General features: G+C 60.6%; 5 protein-coding genes across 5 annotated transcripts; 4 read left to right on the forward strand and 1 right to left on the reverse strand.

Moving 5' to 3' along the window:
- Window positions 1-283: 283 nt before the first annotated feature.
- Window positions 284-1,388, forward strand: COLE_07396 (uncharacterized protein; the record flags this gene model as incomplete). The annotated part of the gene is made up of 2 exons (XM_018421915.2): window positions 284-545; window positions 601-1,388. The coding sequence occupies 2 exons, from the start codon at window positions 284-286 to the stop codon at window positions 1,386-1,388; spliced, it is 1,050 nt and encodes a 349-aa protein (XP_018282120.1).
- Window positions 1,389-1,683: 295 nt separating this feature from the next.
- COLE_07397 (uncharacterized protein) lies at window positions 1,684-4,020 on the forward strand (the record flags this gene model as incomplete). Its single annotated transcript, XM_018419328.2, has 10 exons — window positions 1,684-1,715; window positions 1,773-1,924; window positions 1,959-2,063; window positions 2,119-2,627; window positions 2,674-2,892; window positions 2,927-3,010; window positions 3,045-3,243; window positions 3,286-3,431; window positions 3,466-3,854; window positions 3,891-4,020. 10 exons carry the CDS (start codon window positions 1,684-1,686, stop codon window positions 4,018-4,020), a joined length of 1,965 nt encoding a protein of 654 aa, XP_018282119.1.
- Window positions 4,021-9,819: 5,799 nt separating this feature from the next.
- COLE_07398 (uncharacterized protein) lies at window positions 9,820-10,833 on the forward strand (the record flags this gene model as incomplete). Its single annotated transcript, XM_065626540.1, has 2 exons — window positions 9,820-10,085; window positions 10,422-10,833. 2 exons carry the CDS (start codon window positions 9,820-9,822, stop codon window positions 10,831-10,833), a joined length of 678 nt encoding a protein of 225 aa, XP_065482157.1.
- A 1,168-nt stretch (window positions 10,834-12,001) lies between these two features.
- Window positions 12,002-12,849, forward strand: COLE_07399 (uncharacterized protein; the record flags this gene model as incomplete). The annotated part of the gene is made up of 3 exons (XM_065626541.1): window positions 12,002-12,044; window positions 12,276-12,353; window positions 12,662-12,849. The coding sequence occupies 3 exons, from the start codon at window positions 12,002-12,004 to the stop codon at window positions 12,847-12,849; spliced, it is 309 nt and encodes a 102-aa protein (XP_065482158.1).
- Window positions 12,850-13,600: 751 nt separating this feature from the next.
- On the reverse strand, window positions 13,601-14,320 carry COLE_07400 (uncharacterized protein; the record flags this gene model as incomplete). The annotated part of the gene is made up of 1 exon (XM_018419326.2): window positions 13,601-14,320. One exon carries the CDS (start codon window positions 14,318-14,320, stop codon window positions 13,601-13,603), a length of 720 nt encoding a protein of 239 aa, XP_018282115.1.
- Window positions 14,321-14,510: the final 190 nt, after the last annotated feature.

Consider the following 14,510-nt stretch of genomic DNA (forward strand, 5'->3'; position numbering starts at 1 on the left):
GCAATGCGCGCCGGGGCGTGGCGTCGTTGCTCGCACATTCACCAATTCATCACGCATCGCTCGCCACGTCCACAGCCCACGGCAGGGTCATCACATCATCAGAAGACGCGACAGTTGCCGCACGGACCAACCGCGTCGCCCTCTGCGTCCACAGTATAAGCCACGACGTCATATCACCGAATCCCCGCACCTCCACCTCAAGTTGTTGATTTCCATCTACCCCTGTTTCCCAGCTCGCCTTCCTCTCCACACCACCAACACCGCCGCCTCCGCCATCCACGCCATGTCAAGCCGTGGTCGCTCCCCCACGCCGAAGCGTCTGACACCTACTCCTGGCCGTCCGGGCAAGGATGTGTCCATGTCACCTCACCCAGCCTCGCCACACCCCGCCTCCGCCTCCCCCAACCGCGCCGCATCACCCGCTCGCCCCCTCGCTGTGGTAGTCGTGGAGGGGCTGAGCAAGAACGTCGGCCGGGCACATCTCCAGGAGATTTTTGGAGAGTATGGGCGCGTAACGGGACTTGATCTGCCTCTGTTCAAAGTTTGTGAGTACGCCCTGCCAAGACTGGAGCTCGAAGTGAGACGCATTGCTGACGCCAGCCGGCCTCAATCAAGGCAAGGCGGCGATTGAGTTTGACCGCCCCGCGGCAGCACACGACGCTGTGCGGTGCATGAACGGTGGCGTGCTGGATGGTAACGTTCTCACGGTCCAGCTCTCCTCTCACCCTCTTCCTTCGCCTCAGGAAAGCCCTACCCGTTCTCCTCGGCGGCGGTCATACAGCCGTTCGCGCTCGCCTTCTCCACGCCGCGCAGCTCGCTCGATTTCGCCCCCTGTGCGCGCACCTGCGCGCTCGCCATACCGCCGCCGCTCTCCGTCGCCCCGCCGTCGATCTCCTTCGCCCCGCCGTCGATCTCCTTCGCCGCGCAGGCGCTCTCCATCTCCCCGCCGCCGGTCGCCCCCTCCTCGCCGTCGGTCTCCCTCGCCCCGCCGCCCTCCCGCCTATGGTCCCAACGCCCGTGGCGGCCGCAATGGAGCAGGTTATGGAGGCGGTTTCGGCGGAGGGCGCTTCCGCTCCCGTTCGCCTCCCCCGCACTTCCGTCGTGGACCGCCCGTCCGGCGCCCCAGCCCAGACTATGTGCGGGGCGGACGGAGTCGCTCGCCTCCGCGTCGCCCGCTTAGCAGGAGCCGTAGCCCCGTCCGCCGCCGCCCTCTAAGCCGGAGCCGCAGCCGCAGCCCGGTTCGCCGCCGCCCCGTCAACCGCAGCAGGAGCAGGAGCCCGCGTCGCTCTCCCAGCCGGTCGCGTTCAAGGTACTCGCGCAGCCCCAGCCCGCGTCGGCGGAGCGTCGGTATGGGCAGCCGTTCGCGAAGCCCAAGTCCCCGTCGTTAGCCCAGGCATCCAAACGATCTGATTGGCAGCCGTGACATCCGTAGCACTTGTTTTTATGTTGTATGCATCAGAGGATGGATGTATAAAGGTGCTAGTTATATCGCAACGAGTCCACGCCCTAAAGTATGGGCGAGGAGAGCTAGAGAGCTGTATGCGTGGAAAGAAGTAAGACGGTATTGGTGGTGGAGGGCATGCCAAAATTCCGTCATAGCCATCGTTTGTTTGTGGGTCGTACATTCCATCTTCCTCATCACTCATCTCCCGTCACCTTGGCGCACAGCGCACACCCAGCGACATGTCTCCTCAACAGACTGAGCCGCTTAAGATGTACGTCGCCTGTCGTGGCTGACGGCTAGTCGTCCGCGATCACTCCTCTGACGGCAGCCTTGCGATCGGCTCTCCTCTCTCCGAGCTTTCCCTCCTCGTGCAGAAGGTGACGGCCATCAATGGCAAACACGGACCATTCGACGCCTGCGTCGTTGTTGGCGACCTCTTCAGAGAAGGCAGCAACGGGAGCGAGCTCGACGGCGTTGCATGTACGTTGGTCGTACCAGTTTTAGCTCACACCAGTGCCCGTACCAACGTACTGGACAGTAGGGAAGAATGCTCTTCCAGCCCGTGTACTCGAGACTCTGGCCAAGGGACCGGAAGTCGCGCCCAACCTCGTGTATCTTGGTACGTGAGAATCATCCCTCCTGTGGTCCTTCACGCGTCTCTCCGCTGACAACAGGCAAGTCCGGCGTGTTCGTCACTGCTCAAGGGCTCAAGATCGCGGTCGTAGGCGGCGTGTACGACGCGGCAGTCTACGAATCTGGAGACAACCCGGGCCCATACACCCCTGTGATTACGCAGAACTCGATAGCGCAGCTTCTCTCTCACAAGGAGCTCTTCGGGCCGTCCCACGACTCGATGCTGGAAGCCGCGAAGGAGAAGGCGCTTGCCCTCCCTTCGGCGTTCCACGGCGTCGACCTTTTTATCACCACTTCGCCACCACCTTCCCTCAGCCTCCTCTCGCCCTCCTTCCCTTCGTCGGGCATCTCGCTGGCTGCAGCTGCGCCGCCTCTCGCAGAGCTCATCAAGCTTTCGCGCCCACGCTACCTCTTCTGGGCCGATGGCGAGGGGTTCTGGGAGCGCGAACCGTTTGGATGGGCTGGTGTCAAAGGCGACGAGCGCTGGACACGCGCGGTCAAGCTCGGCGCCCTGGGCGCTGTTGGCAAGGGGACTGGCAAGCCTGCTCGTGTAAGTGGTGTACCGTTGATCACCGATACACATAGCTGACTTGTAGTGGTTCTACGCAACGAGTCTGCCCGCCCAGTCTTCCTCTACCAAGCCTCCTGTGCGGCCTGGGAATGCGTCGCCCAACCCCTTCTCCATGCCGACCGGTGGTGGCTCAAGCAAGCGCCAGGCGGACGACTCAAATGGCGCTGAGGGTGCCAAGCGCGTCAAGGCCGAGCCCGGCCCACCGCCTGAAGACTACACCTGCAAGATCTGCAGTGTACAGGGCGTGAGTTACGTTGCGGTGCTAGAGCTGACAGCAGCACTGGATCCAGGACTGCCCTCAGAAGGCCGCCATGGACCCATCCAAGCCGCCTCCCGGATACGTCTGCAACATCTGCAAATCTGTAGGTGTCTTCAGCTCAACACTCCTAACTTTAGACCGAGCACTTCATCCGTGAATGTCCGCAACGCGAAGAGCGCGCTCGAGCTCCGCGGCCGCCACCTGCGGGGTATGTCTGCAAAGCGTGCGGCAAGGCCGAGGAACACTACATCAAGGACTGCCCAGTGGTCAAGGAGCGCGATGCGGCCCGCGAGGCAAACCGCAAAGGGAACAAGAAGGATCTGGGACCCGCTGAGTGTGAGTAGGAAGGTGGTTGGTGAACGATGAATCTGACAACAGGCTGGTTCTGTTTGAGTAACCCCAAGGTCACCAAGCACCTCATTGTCGGCATTGGTTCAGAAACTTACGTGACGTTGCCAAAAGGTCAGCTCATTCCTACTCACGGGAAAGAAGAGCCGCTGGTCCCAGGAGGAGGTCACGTTCTTGTGAGCTAGGGCGGCTTCAGAGAACTGACGGAAGATTATCCCCATTGCGCACCACCCCACACTCATGTCGATACCTCCCGCCGACGCTTTGGATATCATTACGGAGATTGAGTCGTACAAGTCAGCGCTGCGCAAGTGCTTTGCACAGTACAACGCGGTCCCAGTCTTCTTTGAGGTGGGCCGCTTGGCCGGTCGCGGAGGACACGCACACGTGCAGGTAATCCCAGTGCCCAACGAGCTGGGCGACGAGGTTCACGATGCCTTCACCAACGCTGGCAACTCGATCGGTTTGAACTGGGAGGCTGAGCCTGAACGCGCGCTCGCGCGCGTCGGTCCGACCGGCAGTTATTTCAAGGTCGAGTGTCCGGACGGGCGCAAGATGGTACACTTGCTGCGGAACAACTTTGATCTGCAATTCGGCCGGTGAGTTTGACATGCACGAAGACAACTGACTTTCAGCAAGGTGCTCGCCGGCCTGCTCAACATCCACGACCGTGGCAATTGGCAGGAGTGCGTGCAGTCTGAGGCGGAGGATAAGGACGACGCACAGAAGCTCAAAGCAGCGCTCAAGCCGTTCCTGCCAAAGTAGTCGCGTGTAATGTGTACGTCATCGCCAACGCGCGACAGTGACTACCGCACCCCCCACTAGCTCCAACTCCATCTCATATCTATGCAATGATGCGCACATACCTACGACCTCTACTGCTTAAGGAGACCAAGCTCTGCCAGCCGGCGGTCAACCACACGCTCAACGAGCCCTGCCATCCGGCTCTCGTGTCCAAGGATGTACTTGCCGACGCAGTCGACCTCGATGTTGACCTTGTCGCCAGCCTTCTTCCCGGTGAGGGTGAGCTTGCTCTGAGAGTGGGCGATGAGCATGATGCCAAACGACAGCTCCTGGTCATCCACGCCGGTGAGGGTGAGGCTCGCGCCGTCGACGGTAACAAATCCCTTCTCGACGACATACGGCATGAACCGCGCGTCGTCCTCGCCAAACACAAACGTATACCGCAAGCTCGCACCATCCGGAACGACCTGCTTGATGGTCGCGACGGCATCCACGTGGCCCTGCACGACATGCCCGCCAAAGCGGGACTTGGCGGCCATCGCGCGCTCGCAATTAACCTTGTCCCCGACGCGCAGCGCGCCGAGGTTGGTGCGCGTCAGCGTCTCGGGCGCCATGCCGACCTTGAAGCTGTCGGCGTCGAACGAGAGTACGGTGAGGCACGCGCCGTTCACGCAAATCGAGTCGCCTTCATGGCAGTCGTCGAGGATCGCCGCCGCGTCGCCGAGCGTGAGGATGTGTTCCGTCGACGCCGTCGCGGGCTCGACGTGCGTGATCGTCGCGAGGTGCTCGACCTGCTGTTAGCGCGGACGGGGGGGGGGGGGGCGTACGAGGCCGGTGAACATGCTGTTGGGTGAGGCGTGGAGAGGCGGAGTGACTGCGCGGTGGAAGTTGAAGCCGTGGACATGACTCAGCCGGAACTCGGATGTCGGCGTCGGCAGAGCCGGTTGAAGACGAACCCCTGCCCCACTCGTTGTAAGTGAGCACCGAACCGAGAGAACGAGAGTGGGGCACCTGCGGAAGCAAAATGTCTAATCCTCCGAAATGTGGAACAGATAATAATATGATACACTGGCAAAAAACGCGCCATTGTCTGCTCGCAGTGCTCAGATGCCCGACGCACGAAAAACTACGACACCCGGGATTCCCATGTGGTCCCCCACCATGGTACTAACCGAGCGGTACTGAGCTTGACTTCGCAGATCGGACGGGATGCGGTATTTTCTCAGTCCTATGGCCGTAGATACTAAGATTATCATTAATCCCATTTTAACTGCAGTGCCGCAGGACATCAGCGGAGCAGCCGTCCTGTGCTCGGCGCCGTTGTGTCAGCTACTGACACACTTCTCCTCCCCGCAAACCATGCCGTCTCGGCTTGCTTCCCTCCATCGTGCCACCCAGGCGAGCGCTGAATCCTCGGAACTGCGAGACAGAGTTGCAAAGAGAGGAAAGGAGAGGAACGCCATCGCAATCGGCGCTGTCGCCGAACAAGCTGGTGGCGAAATCTCTCGCGCACTCTGAACGGTGTGGGACGGCCGGGGAGACTCGACGCGGCACGCACTTAACTCTGAAGCTCCCGACGAGGCTGGTCGCGCATGTCTGCAGTGGAGCCTGCTTACATCGCCCTCAGAGCGGCGAGGAGCTGGCTTGGGAGGCCGACAAGCCGCTCTACTGTGGACGGCTGACGGCCGGTGGGACCTGAGCGGGAACTGGGACCCCCGCTGCCTCTCGATTCCGAGAATCACGGGGCCCGTCTCCCTCCGACGGAAGGCAAACGCGTCCACTGCAGTGAGAGGTTCAGAGCGAGCCCGCAAAAGCAGGAGCGGCCCCTACTATCGTGATAACTCAAAGCGTCGAGCTCGTTAGCCGGGGACATTGATATATTTGTGACCATTTCCGAACTGTGCTTGGAACCCGTCGACAAGAACCCCTTCTTAAATGCTCCAACAAGTAGGACCGGCAACCTCAGCAGCCTCCACCCACTGCTGACCTCTCGGCTTGTGTCGACAACTTTCGACGATGAGGATCCAGTTCGTGTCTAGCGGAGTGCCCACCGACCTCACATCGACCTCCGTTATAGTACGTGCACCAGCCAGTGACTAAGTCACACAGCGAGTGGTCTCCTATCAGCCGTTGCTGTCACATGAACTACTTACGCTCCGCGTTATGCTGTTCTTTCCAGGTGACTCTAACTTATCTATGTCGCTTCGTCTCCATCACATCAATGCGACCGGTGGGCTAGAGTCGCCACTAGAGTACGAAGAAAACCCCCCAACGAGGCGGCGCGAACCGCCCGCCACGTTCAATCAGCTCGCTCAGCCCGTTCCTCAAACAGGCTCACCGTGAAACCCCCGCGAGGAACCGGGGAATGGCGGCTCGCGACAGTTCCCCTCCCATGAACCTTGCCACGGGCGAGCACACCGTGCAACCGATCGTGAGAGGTAGCTCGACGCTGGCAGCAAGCTAGTCCGTCACACGACGGCCATGTGGTGCACTGACTCTAACACATCTGCATATCTCGCTACTGACGAGCCACACGTGGTGGCATCACTTGCTTCGGCACTGATGGCCCAGGCCGTGCCTCCCCCTGCGCAGCCGGGTGCCTCGGACCTGGTCGGTGTGGAACGGAGGGCCTGAAGGTTGTGAACAACGCGATAGACTGGGGCGTGCACACTATGCCACTACTGAACAGTTGGATCTGTGGAGAGTCGGCTCGCCGTAAGGCGACTCGGTACAGCCGTCGCCACTGCCTGAAGGTTTGCCGGTACATGCCTGTAGATCCACCCTAGACATGGCACTAGTTTCTGTGGAGACGTAACTGAACGAGATGGACAGGACGAGCCAGCCCTCGCGTGTCGCACGGCGAGATTCATCGGAACGGGTAAAGTTTTGAGTATTGGCACAGCACACCTCTGACGGACCTCAAACCCGGGGCAGTCGAAGCTCACTATGGGAAGAGATCCGAGACGCGTTCCACACTAGAAAGATCGATGGCAACGCACTCCAAAGTGAGACCGAGCATGCTTCGCACTCGCGTGTCGCCGTGACGGACATGAGTTGGACTTCAGGTCCGCCCGCTCCACGTTGTCCGCGGACTAGGAACGAGCGTCCCATGATGCGATCAGCCAAATTCGCCCTGCCAACCTCGACTCCTCATATCGATCCCATCGCAACATCAAGCCAGCCTTCGCACTTGGCACGGGCAATATTGCCAAGTTCATCAAGGAGGCATAAGATTCGGGTTGGCCAACATCTGCAGCGGGGCCCGGCATCAGCGCTCTCCGGTCCTTGGCTCACCCCACCAGCGCGACCCAAGGTTACATTTTACGGCACTTGCCATGTGGCACGCGGCGCTCATTGCAAAGTGTGGCGAATAGAACCCCAATCTCTCTGAATCTGTCGTTATTCCCAGCCCGCCCACCCGCTGTAACGCTTGCCGGCAGGCCGCAACCCAAACCTACTGAAACAGCTCGAGCGCGTTTCAGCTCTGTACAGGTCCAGCCAAGAGCACTGACAGCGAACACGTGGTATTGGACAGCGAGGTTGGTTGAGCGGTCGAGAGGTCTGCGAGCGCCTCACCAGGGACCTAATGGGACATCGTCGTATGCTCCTTCGACATCGCTCACACTAAAGGTTGTGCCGGGCTGATGGAGATAAGCTCTGTCGCAAGGCACATTAGAATCAGACGAAGGTGACTGACCGTCCGATGGCATTTACATGGGCGGAACAGGGCGCCGAGGACGACACACTGCCGTACTTCCATTGCAGATTGGCGACCCGAGCTACTCTGCGGCACTCCAAGAACGCGGTGGTTCCGGTGTCGACACACGGCGACGCCCGGCTCGCGCCAGATTGGCCCTTGAAGACGCAAGCTGCGGCCAGCAGCCGCATCAGGAACGTCGGCAGGCGAGGCTGGCTGACATGCCTCTCCCGCAAACCCGGACCCGGCCCACCTGCAACCTTGCGCCGAGCTTATCCATCAAAGCTGCCCGTTCTCCCGGTTTGCAGATCCGTGCAGCCCCTCGACGTGGGACGATGATGCCGGTTCGCCTGAGCTCCTGTGGGGTTTCGGAGCGACTCACACCACTGGGTCCCCACTCCTCTTTGAGTTACGGCATGGGCCGCCGAACCCTCGGGTCCACCATTGTGCTTGGCCGCTCGGCCGTGGATGCCGCGACTGCTGCTTGGCTTGTTCCTCGCGGGGGCCGTGTGGAAGTGTGGCGCGGAAGTGGCCCGACTTTGCGCCGATGTGCTCGGGGCCGTTTACCTCCTACTCGCCATTGCTACCCAACGCGTGCTCCCCTACCCCTCTCACGCTGTGTGCTCCACGCAGATTCGTCAGTTCCTGCACTAAACCCAAACTGAGCGCCGCCTCTCCCCCATCCTAGCTCCCGCTCCTGTGATGCTGCAGTCCGAAGCGGGCCATGACGCAGTTAATGACGCCGATGAGCCGAGCTGTTCTCGACAGCTGGCGCAGTGTACTAATCGGCCGATCGTCCTGCTTCATTAAAAGCAGGAGGTCTATACATGACAATGGCAGGGCTTCGGGGCAGCAGGTAGATCCCCCGCGATCTAAAGATCATCATCTAAACTTGCATTCCGACGGCCGACACTGTCACAGACCCGTCTCGTGTGTCCAAAAGCGCACCCAGGAAATATGTGCCTGTCGGCTCGAGACTTGCTCAAAGTCTGGCGTGCGCTACCGAGTTCGCCATCGTCCTCTTCAAGGAGACGCGGGTCAGGCGTCCAAACTTTAACGTCGCAGCACCCTTGATGGAGGAAGCCGCGCGTTCCTGGCCCATGATTTGTTTCGTGATGCCGTTTTTATCTCGTTGGCGTGGACCACCAGCTCCCTCATCAGTCCCTCTATTAGTGCCTTTCCCGCTGTCACGGTGCAAGAGGACGGAACACGCTGCGCCGCGACCCCCCCGCAGCGGCGTTTCACACAAAGCGGAGGCAGCTCACGGAGTGTCGAGTCGAGCGCGGGGTGCCTTTCTCGCCTCATCCTCACCCTCGGGTGATTGACGCTGCGGCGGGAATACTTTTTGTGGGTCAAATCAACGCGGCAGGGGGCTGGTAAGTCTGCAATGCAAGAGAAGAAGAAGCTGTCTGCTGCTCAATTTCCCCCCCAGAGAGTCCAGCGCCAGATGCTCCGACCTCCGATATCGGTCTCCGACACGGCAGTCTCCCCCGTGCGGTATGGGGGTCCGAATGACCTACTGGCGTCGTCATCCGCGACTGACCGCCTAGCAACGACGGCGAGGTGCAGCGTGGTCGAACAGCTCAACGTCGGCGGGACACATTGCAACCAGTTTGCTGGCCGTGCGGCCCCTCCACAAGAGTACCCTGAGGATTCCATTCATGATACAGGCACGTGCCGCGCCGATTTAAACTCTGAACATCCGGCAACGGCGCGAGGGCCACCCACTGTCGTTGCGCCGTTCAGCGGGTTAAGCTCGGCGGCCTGGCCCATCCCGTACAGATGTGCAGACCCGCCGGGCAGGAACCACGAGCGCCTGTCGTTCTCAATTCTAATCTGCCCTCGCACTCTCGGCATTGGCTTTCCCTCTGTCCTCGTCACACCCGACCCGACACGCCCAGACGAACTTTGGCCCTTTCCTTGACGACCCGCGCGCTGCGCGAGCGAGAACGCGACTGAGAAAGCTATATAACCTCAGTGCACTCTTCTGTCGCATCAGCAAGGCCATCTCTTCTTCTCCGTTCTTCGACTCGTACCTCTTCTCGGATTTGGCTCGAGCCTGCACCCAATTGCGCCACATACCTTGCCAATCTCCCGTGACGCCACACCCAACTTAATCAACCATGAAGTTCACTCTCGCCACGCTCCTCGTTCTGGCGACCGCTGCCATCGCTGCGCCTGTTGCTGCCCCCGAGGCCGAGGCCGGCGGTCGTGGCAACTTCGGCAACTCGGGCCCCCCCATTTGGAAGCGCGACGCCGAGGCTGAGGCCGTCGCGGAGGCCGGCGGCCGCGGCAACTTCGGCAACTCTGGCCCACCCATCTGGAAGCGCGACGCCGAGGCGGAGGCTGGCGGCCGCGGCAACTTCGGCAACTCTGGTCCCCCCATCTGGAAGCGCGAGGCCGACGCCGAGGCTGGCGGCCGTGGCAACTTCGGCAACTCTGGCCCTCCCATTTGGAAGCGTGAGGCGGACGCCGAGGCTGGCGGTCGTGGCAACTTCGGCAACTCGGGCCCCCCCATTTGGAAGCGCGACGCCGAGGCTGAGGCCGTCGCCGAGGCCGGCGGCCGCGGCAACTTCGGCAACTCTGGCCCTCCCATTTGGAAGCGTGAGGCCGACGCCGAGGCCGGCGGCCGTGGTAACTTCGGTAACTCTGGCCCACCCATCTGGAAGCGCGAGGCTGAGGCCGGTGGCCGTGGCAACTTCGGCAACTCCGGTCCTCCCATCTGGAAGCGCGAGGCTGAGGCTGAGGCCGAGGCTGGCGGCCGCGGAAACTTTGGCAACTCCGGCCCCCCCATCTGGAAGCGTGACGCCGAGGCCGGTGGCCGTGGCAACTTCGGCAACTCCGGTCCTCCCATCTGGAAGCGCGAGGCCGAAGCTGAGGCCGAGGCTGGCGGCCGCGGAAACTTTGGCAACTCCGGCCCACCCATCTGGAAGCGCGAGGCCGAAGCTGAGGCCGAGGCTGGTGGCCGCGGAAACTTTGGCAACTCCGGCCCCCCCATCTGGAAGCGTGACGCCGAGGCCGGTGGCCGTGGCAACTTTGGCAACTCGGGCCCACCCATCTGGAAGCGCGAGGCTGAGGCTGAGGCTGAGGCTGGCGGCCGTGGCAACTTCGGCAACTCTGGCCCCCCTATCTGGTAATCAGTTTTGTGAGTGCATACGATACGTTCAAATGGACATGTGTGCTGACGTCAGCTCGTAAAGCGGTCCCAGACAGTTCGTTGCCCTCTGCGAGGGTCCCTTTTTGTTGCTATAGTTAACAGTCTAGACAACTTTGTAGAATGCACGCACATCTTGCTTTCACTTTGCTCAGGAGGTGCGGTGCGGCAATGGGAAGGATTGCGGTGTGATCACATTCCGCGAGAGAGTTGCGAAAGGCTCGGAGGTGTTGGGTGCAATATGCTGCCGAGGAGCTCATCAGCCTCCGAACTGCATGACGACTGGCCGGTGCTGAGCTTGACGCATGTACGAGAGCGGTTATTGATGTTGGCGCGTCTATGCCGTGACCACACGGAAGATGACGTGGCAGCAGGGCTGAGTACCATGTCGCTCGACCATCGTTCCGCACCCTTACACAGATGGTGCCCCGCCGAGTCCGTTCGCTAACCGACCACTTAAAGTGACGGACCCCGCCCCGGGCGAAAATTGCTGTTGTATTGTGCGCAACTGGCCTGTCGGAGTTTGCGTGTCTGGGTGCGTATGCTTGTGTATGTCGAAAGTTCATCGAGGATATTCTAGCAATTCAGATTAGCTGGCGGTGAGGCACTCGATTGGGATCATGGCAAAGGATCTGCCTGCTTCTCTGCAGGACACATCGCCGTCCTTTGGACATAATGCGGTCATGCTCCGCCAGACGTCTGCTGATAGTATTTGACAAGGCTGCTCGGAGTGCGCCTGGAATATTCGGTGGCAAGATTCTTCAAGAGACTGGTGGCGGGTGGAAGAGGGTGGGAAAGCGGAAGGGACAACGGCGAGAAGGAGGACTCGGTACTCAGTCAAACGGCACCGATCGGGCGGTCTGAGACTATCGTTCGCTTGTCGTCTGTAGACGAAAGTGGCTCTGAACAAGATCAACGAGAGTTCTTCTGGGAAGTGTTGAGGTGACAGCCATAGATAGGCAAGAGCAGATTCATGTATGAGGTATGCGGAACAATGCAGCCAAATGATGGTTCTGCGGAAGAAAGAATTCGAAGCCCACCAAATTGAACCCGCCACTCAAATTGGCTCCGTGACACAAATTACTCCCGCTATGCCACACGCCAAAACGCCGAAGCGAAACTGTTTCTGGCCAAGTTGAACTCGGCGGCGAATGTCGGTCACTTCCTCCATCCACATCAAGAGCATCAAAAATGGTGAGTAGCACCCGAGCAATCGCGAGGGGAGCAGTCGCGAGGACAGTAGAGAGCACAACGCTGACGCACAGGGTAAGGTCTGTATTTTCAGCCCGACGGGGCGCGCTGCGGCGTACACAAGCTGACGGAAGGTCCCGTGACTGGTTGACCTGGTCGCTTCATTATGTGTTTAGGGTACTCCTTCCTTGTGAGTTGCGCGCGATGGTGATGGGGAGAGCATACAGCTAACGGGCAGCGGTAAGCGCCACTCGAAGAGCCACACGCTCTGCCGCCGCTGCGGCAACCGCTCGTTCCACAAGCAGAAGCACAGTGAGTGTTAGGAGGGAAGGTGACGGAGATGTCGACAAGCATTTCGAGTGGGGAGGGAAGTGTGCAGATGTCAACGAGCGCGGGGGAGTGCGCTGTGCTGGTCGAAGCGCGCGCTTCACCGTGGGCATTGGCTTGGGTTGGAAAACTTGCACTCCGGCGATGGGGTGCGACCGCGCCGCGATACGGCCGCCCGCCTGCTCCAGCTGCTCGATCAGCATCCACTGCGCCCCACGCACTTTGCAGCGCCCACTTTCTGGCAGCTTCGACATTGCCCTTCCGCGCGCTGCCAGGAACCCGCTAACCCCCAGCCTGTGCTCAGTGTGGCTACCCCGCGGCCAAGCTCCGCTCCTTCAACTGGGGCCTCAAGGCCAAGCGCAGGAAGACCACCGGCACTGGCCGCTGCGCCAACCTCAAGTCGGTGCACCGCCGCTTCAAGAACGGTTTCCGTGAGGGCGGTGCCGCGGTCAAGAAGACCAAGGCCACCACCTCGGAGTAATCCGTCGACTACCATTATCGCGTGGTTATAGGCGCAGGTGCGCATGTACTATATCGCAACGCGTCGTTGGTGGGGTGCTTTTTAGGTGCTCTGAGTTGCAGGATCGCGGGGCAGAGCGGCAGCGGCAGCGAGAGATCTATGGGGTGGTGCTCTGAGACGTCGGCGGGAGTAGTTTCTCGGTGGAAAAGTCAGACTACTAATTGGAGTGGGGCGGCAGACATGGATATGCCACGTGGTATAGAATAGAGCGGGGCAGAGGTATAGGGGCAGAAGTTGTCCAAGTCCCCGTTAACAGTTGCCCCTCCTTCGCACCAGGCCTCCCCTATGTTGCTATCGTGTGATCTTGTGAGGCTTCTCATGGCCTCTCTCAACATCTCTTGGACAAGAATACAATACCCTCACATGAGTCATATGAAATGATAATGCACGGCTCAATGCACGGGAACCGCATACTGACTGGAGCCTGAATCGCACAGCTGTACAGCGAGGTATGCCCATGCCTGGTACACAGGTATGCCATGGCTAGTAGTAGGCGACCTCGACACCTGTGGCGCAGGAATCTGCTCATGGAAATCACATAGCGCGTAGCGTGTCTCGCGTCTCGCGTCTCGCGACGTATGAGGACGCATCGACGTGGAGTACATAGGGGAGACTGACGCGCCTCGCCAGCTCGCCAGCTCGCCAGCTCGCCAGCCCATGGAGCCCAAAGCCGACTGCGAGTCACACGTGCGCCGGGCGAGCCGGCGGCACCTCAAGACGGACAAGAGCGATACAGCCCGGCCGCCGGCGGGCCGGCGTCGCGCTCGCGCTGCGGCCGCGATCGCTTCCCTCTGAGTACGCAACGATTGCGGCGGGGCTCGTGCAGATGAACGCCTCGCGCCTGGGTCCTCAAAAGCGGTATTTTGGAAACGCATGCCACGCCCCGTGCGCGATTATGCAGAGGCGGTGCAGTCTGCCTGACATGGCTTATCACTATCAGCCGGTGGGCCGCCAAGGGCGAGGGAGGATGTTGAGAAGGTGCGGAGGAGCAGTCTTGGCGTCTGATACGTGGCACGTCAATGATGCGGCAGCGACAACGCGACGACGACATGAGAGGATGAGAGGATGAGAGGATGAGAGGATAGGAAGCACGAGGCGCCCGGCCAAGCTTCACACAGGGCAAATCAAGCCACGAGGTGATCGGCGTGTCCTGAGTTAGCTTGCTGCTTACAGCTAGCATCAGCTCTGCTCCTGCGTGTCGTGCCCCTTTGCTAGCTGCTACCTCTGTTCCGACGCTGCGGTTCGTAGTCGGTTGCCGCTCTGTGATCTGCGACACGCGCACGCTCGCCGAGATGCCCACGTTCTCCCGTAATGGGGGTGAAGCGAGGTTGGCGACATGATGGCGAGGGCGAGGGCGAGGGCGAGGGCGAGGATAGGTCCCGCTTTGAGGGACCGAAGCGAGGACACGTGCGACGCCACTTGGCGGCCGCATCGCTTGGACGCTTGTGATTGCATGATCATGATGCGCTGTCTGCTGTCTGCATCCAACGCGACTGGCGACTGGTAAACATGGAGAACTTTGCGAGTTCATGTCGGCTGTGCATGACAGCATGGGCCATGGGCCATGGGCCATGAGGCCATGAGGGACATGCGGCATGTGGGCGGGAGGAGGGAGGGAGATC

This window comes from Cutaneotrichosporon oleaginosum (genome assembly GCF_008065305.1).
Source record: "Cutaneotrichosporon oleaginosum strain ATCC 20508 chromosome Unknown ATCC20508_contig07, whole genome shotgun sequence".
Lineage (NCBI taxonomy): Eukaryota > Fungi > Basidiomycota > Tremellomycetes > Trichosporonales > Trichosporonaceae > Cutaneotrichosporon > Cutaneotrichosporon oleaginosum.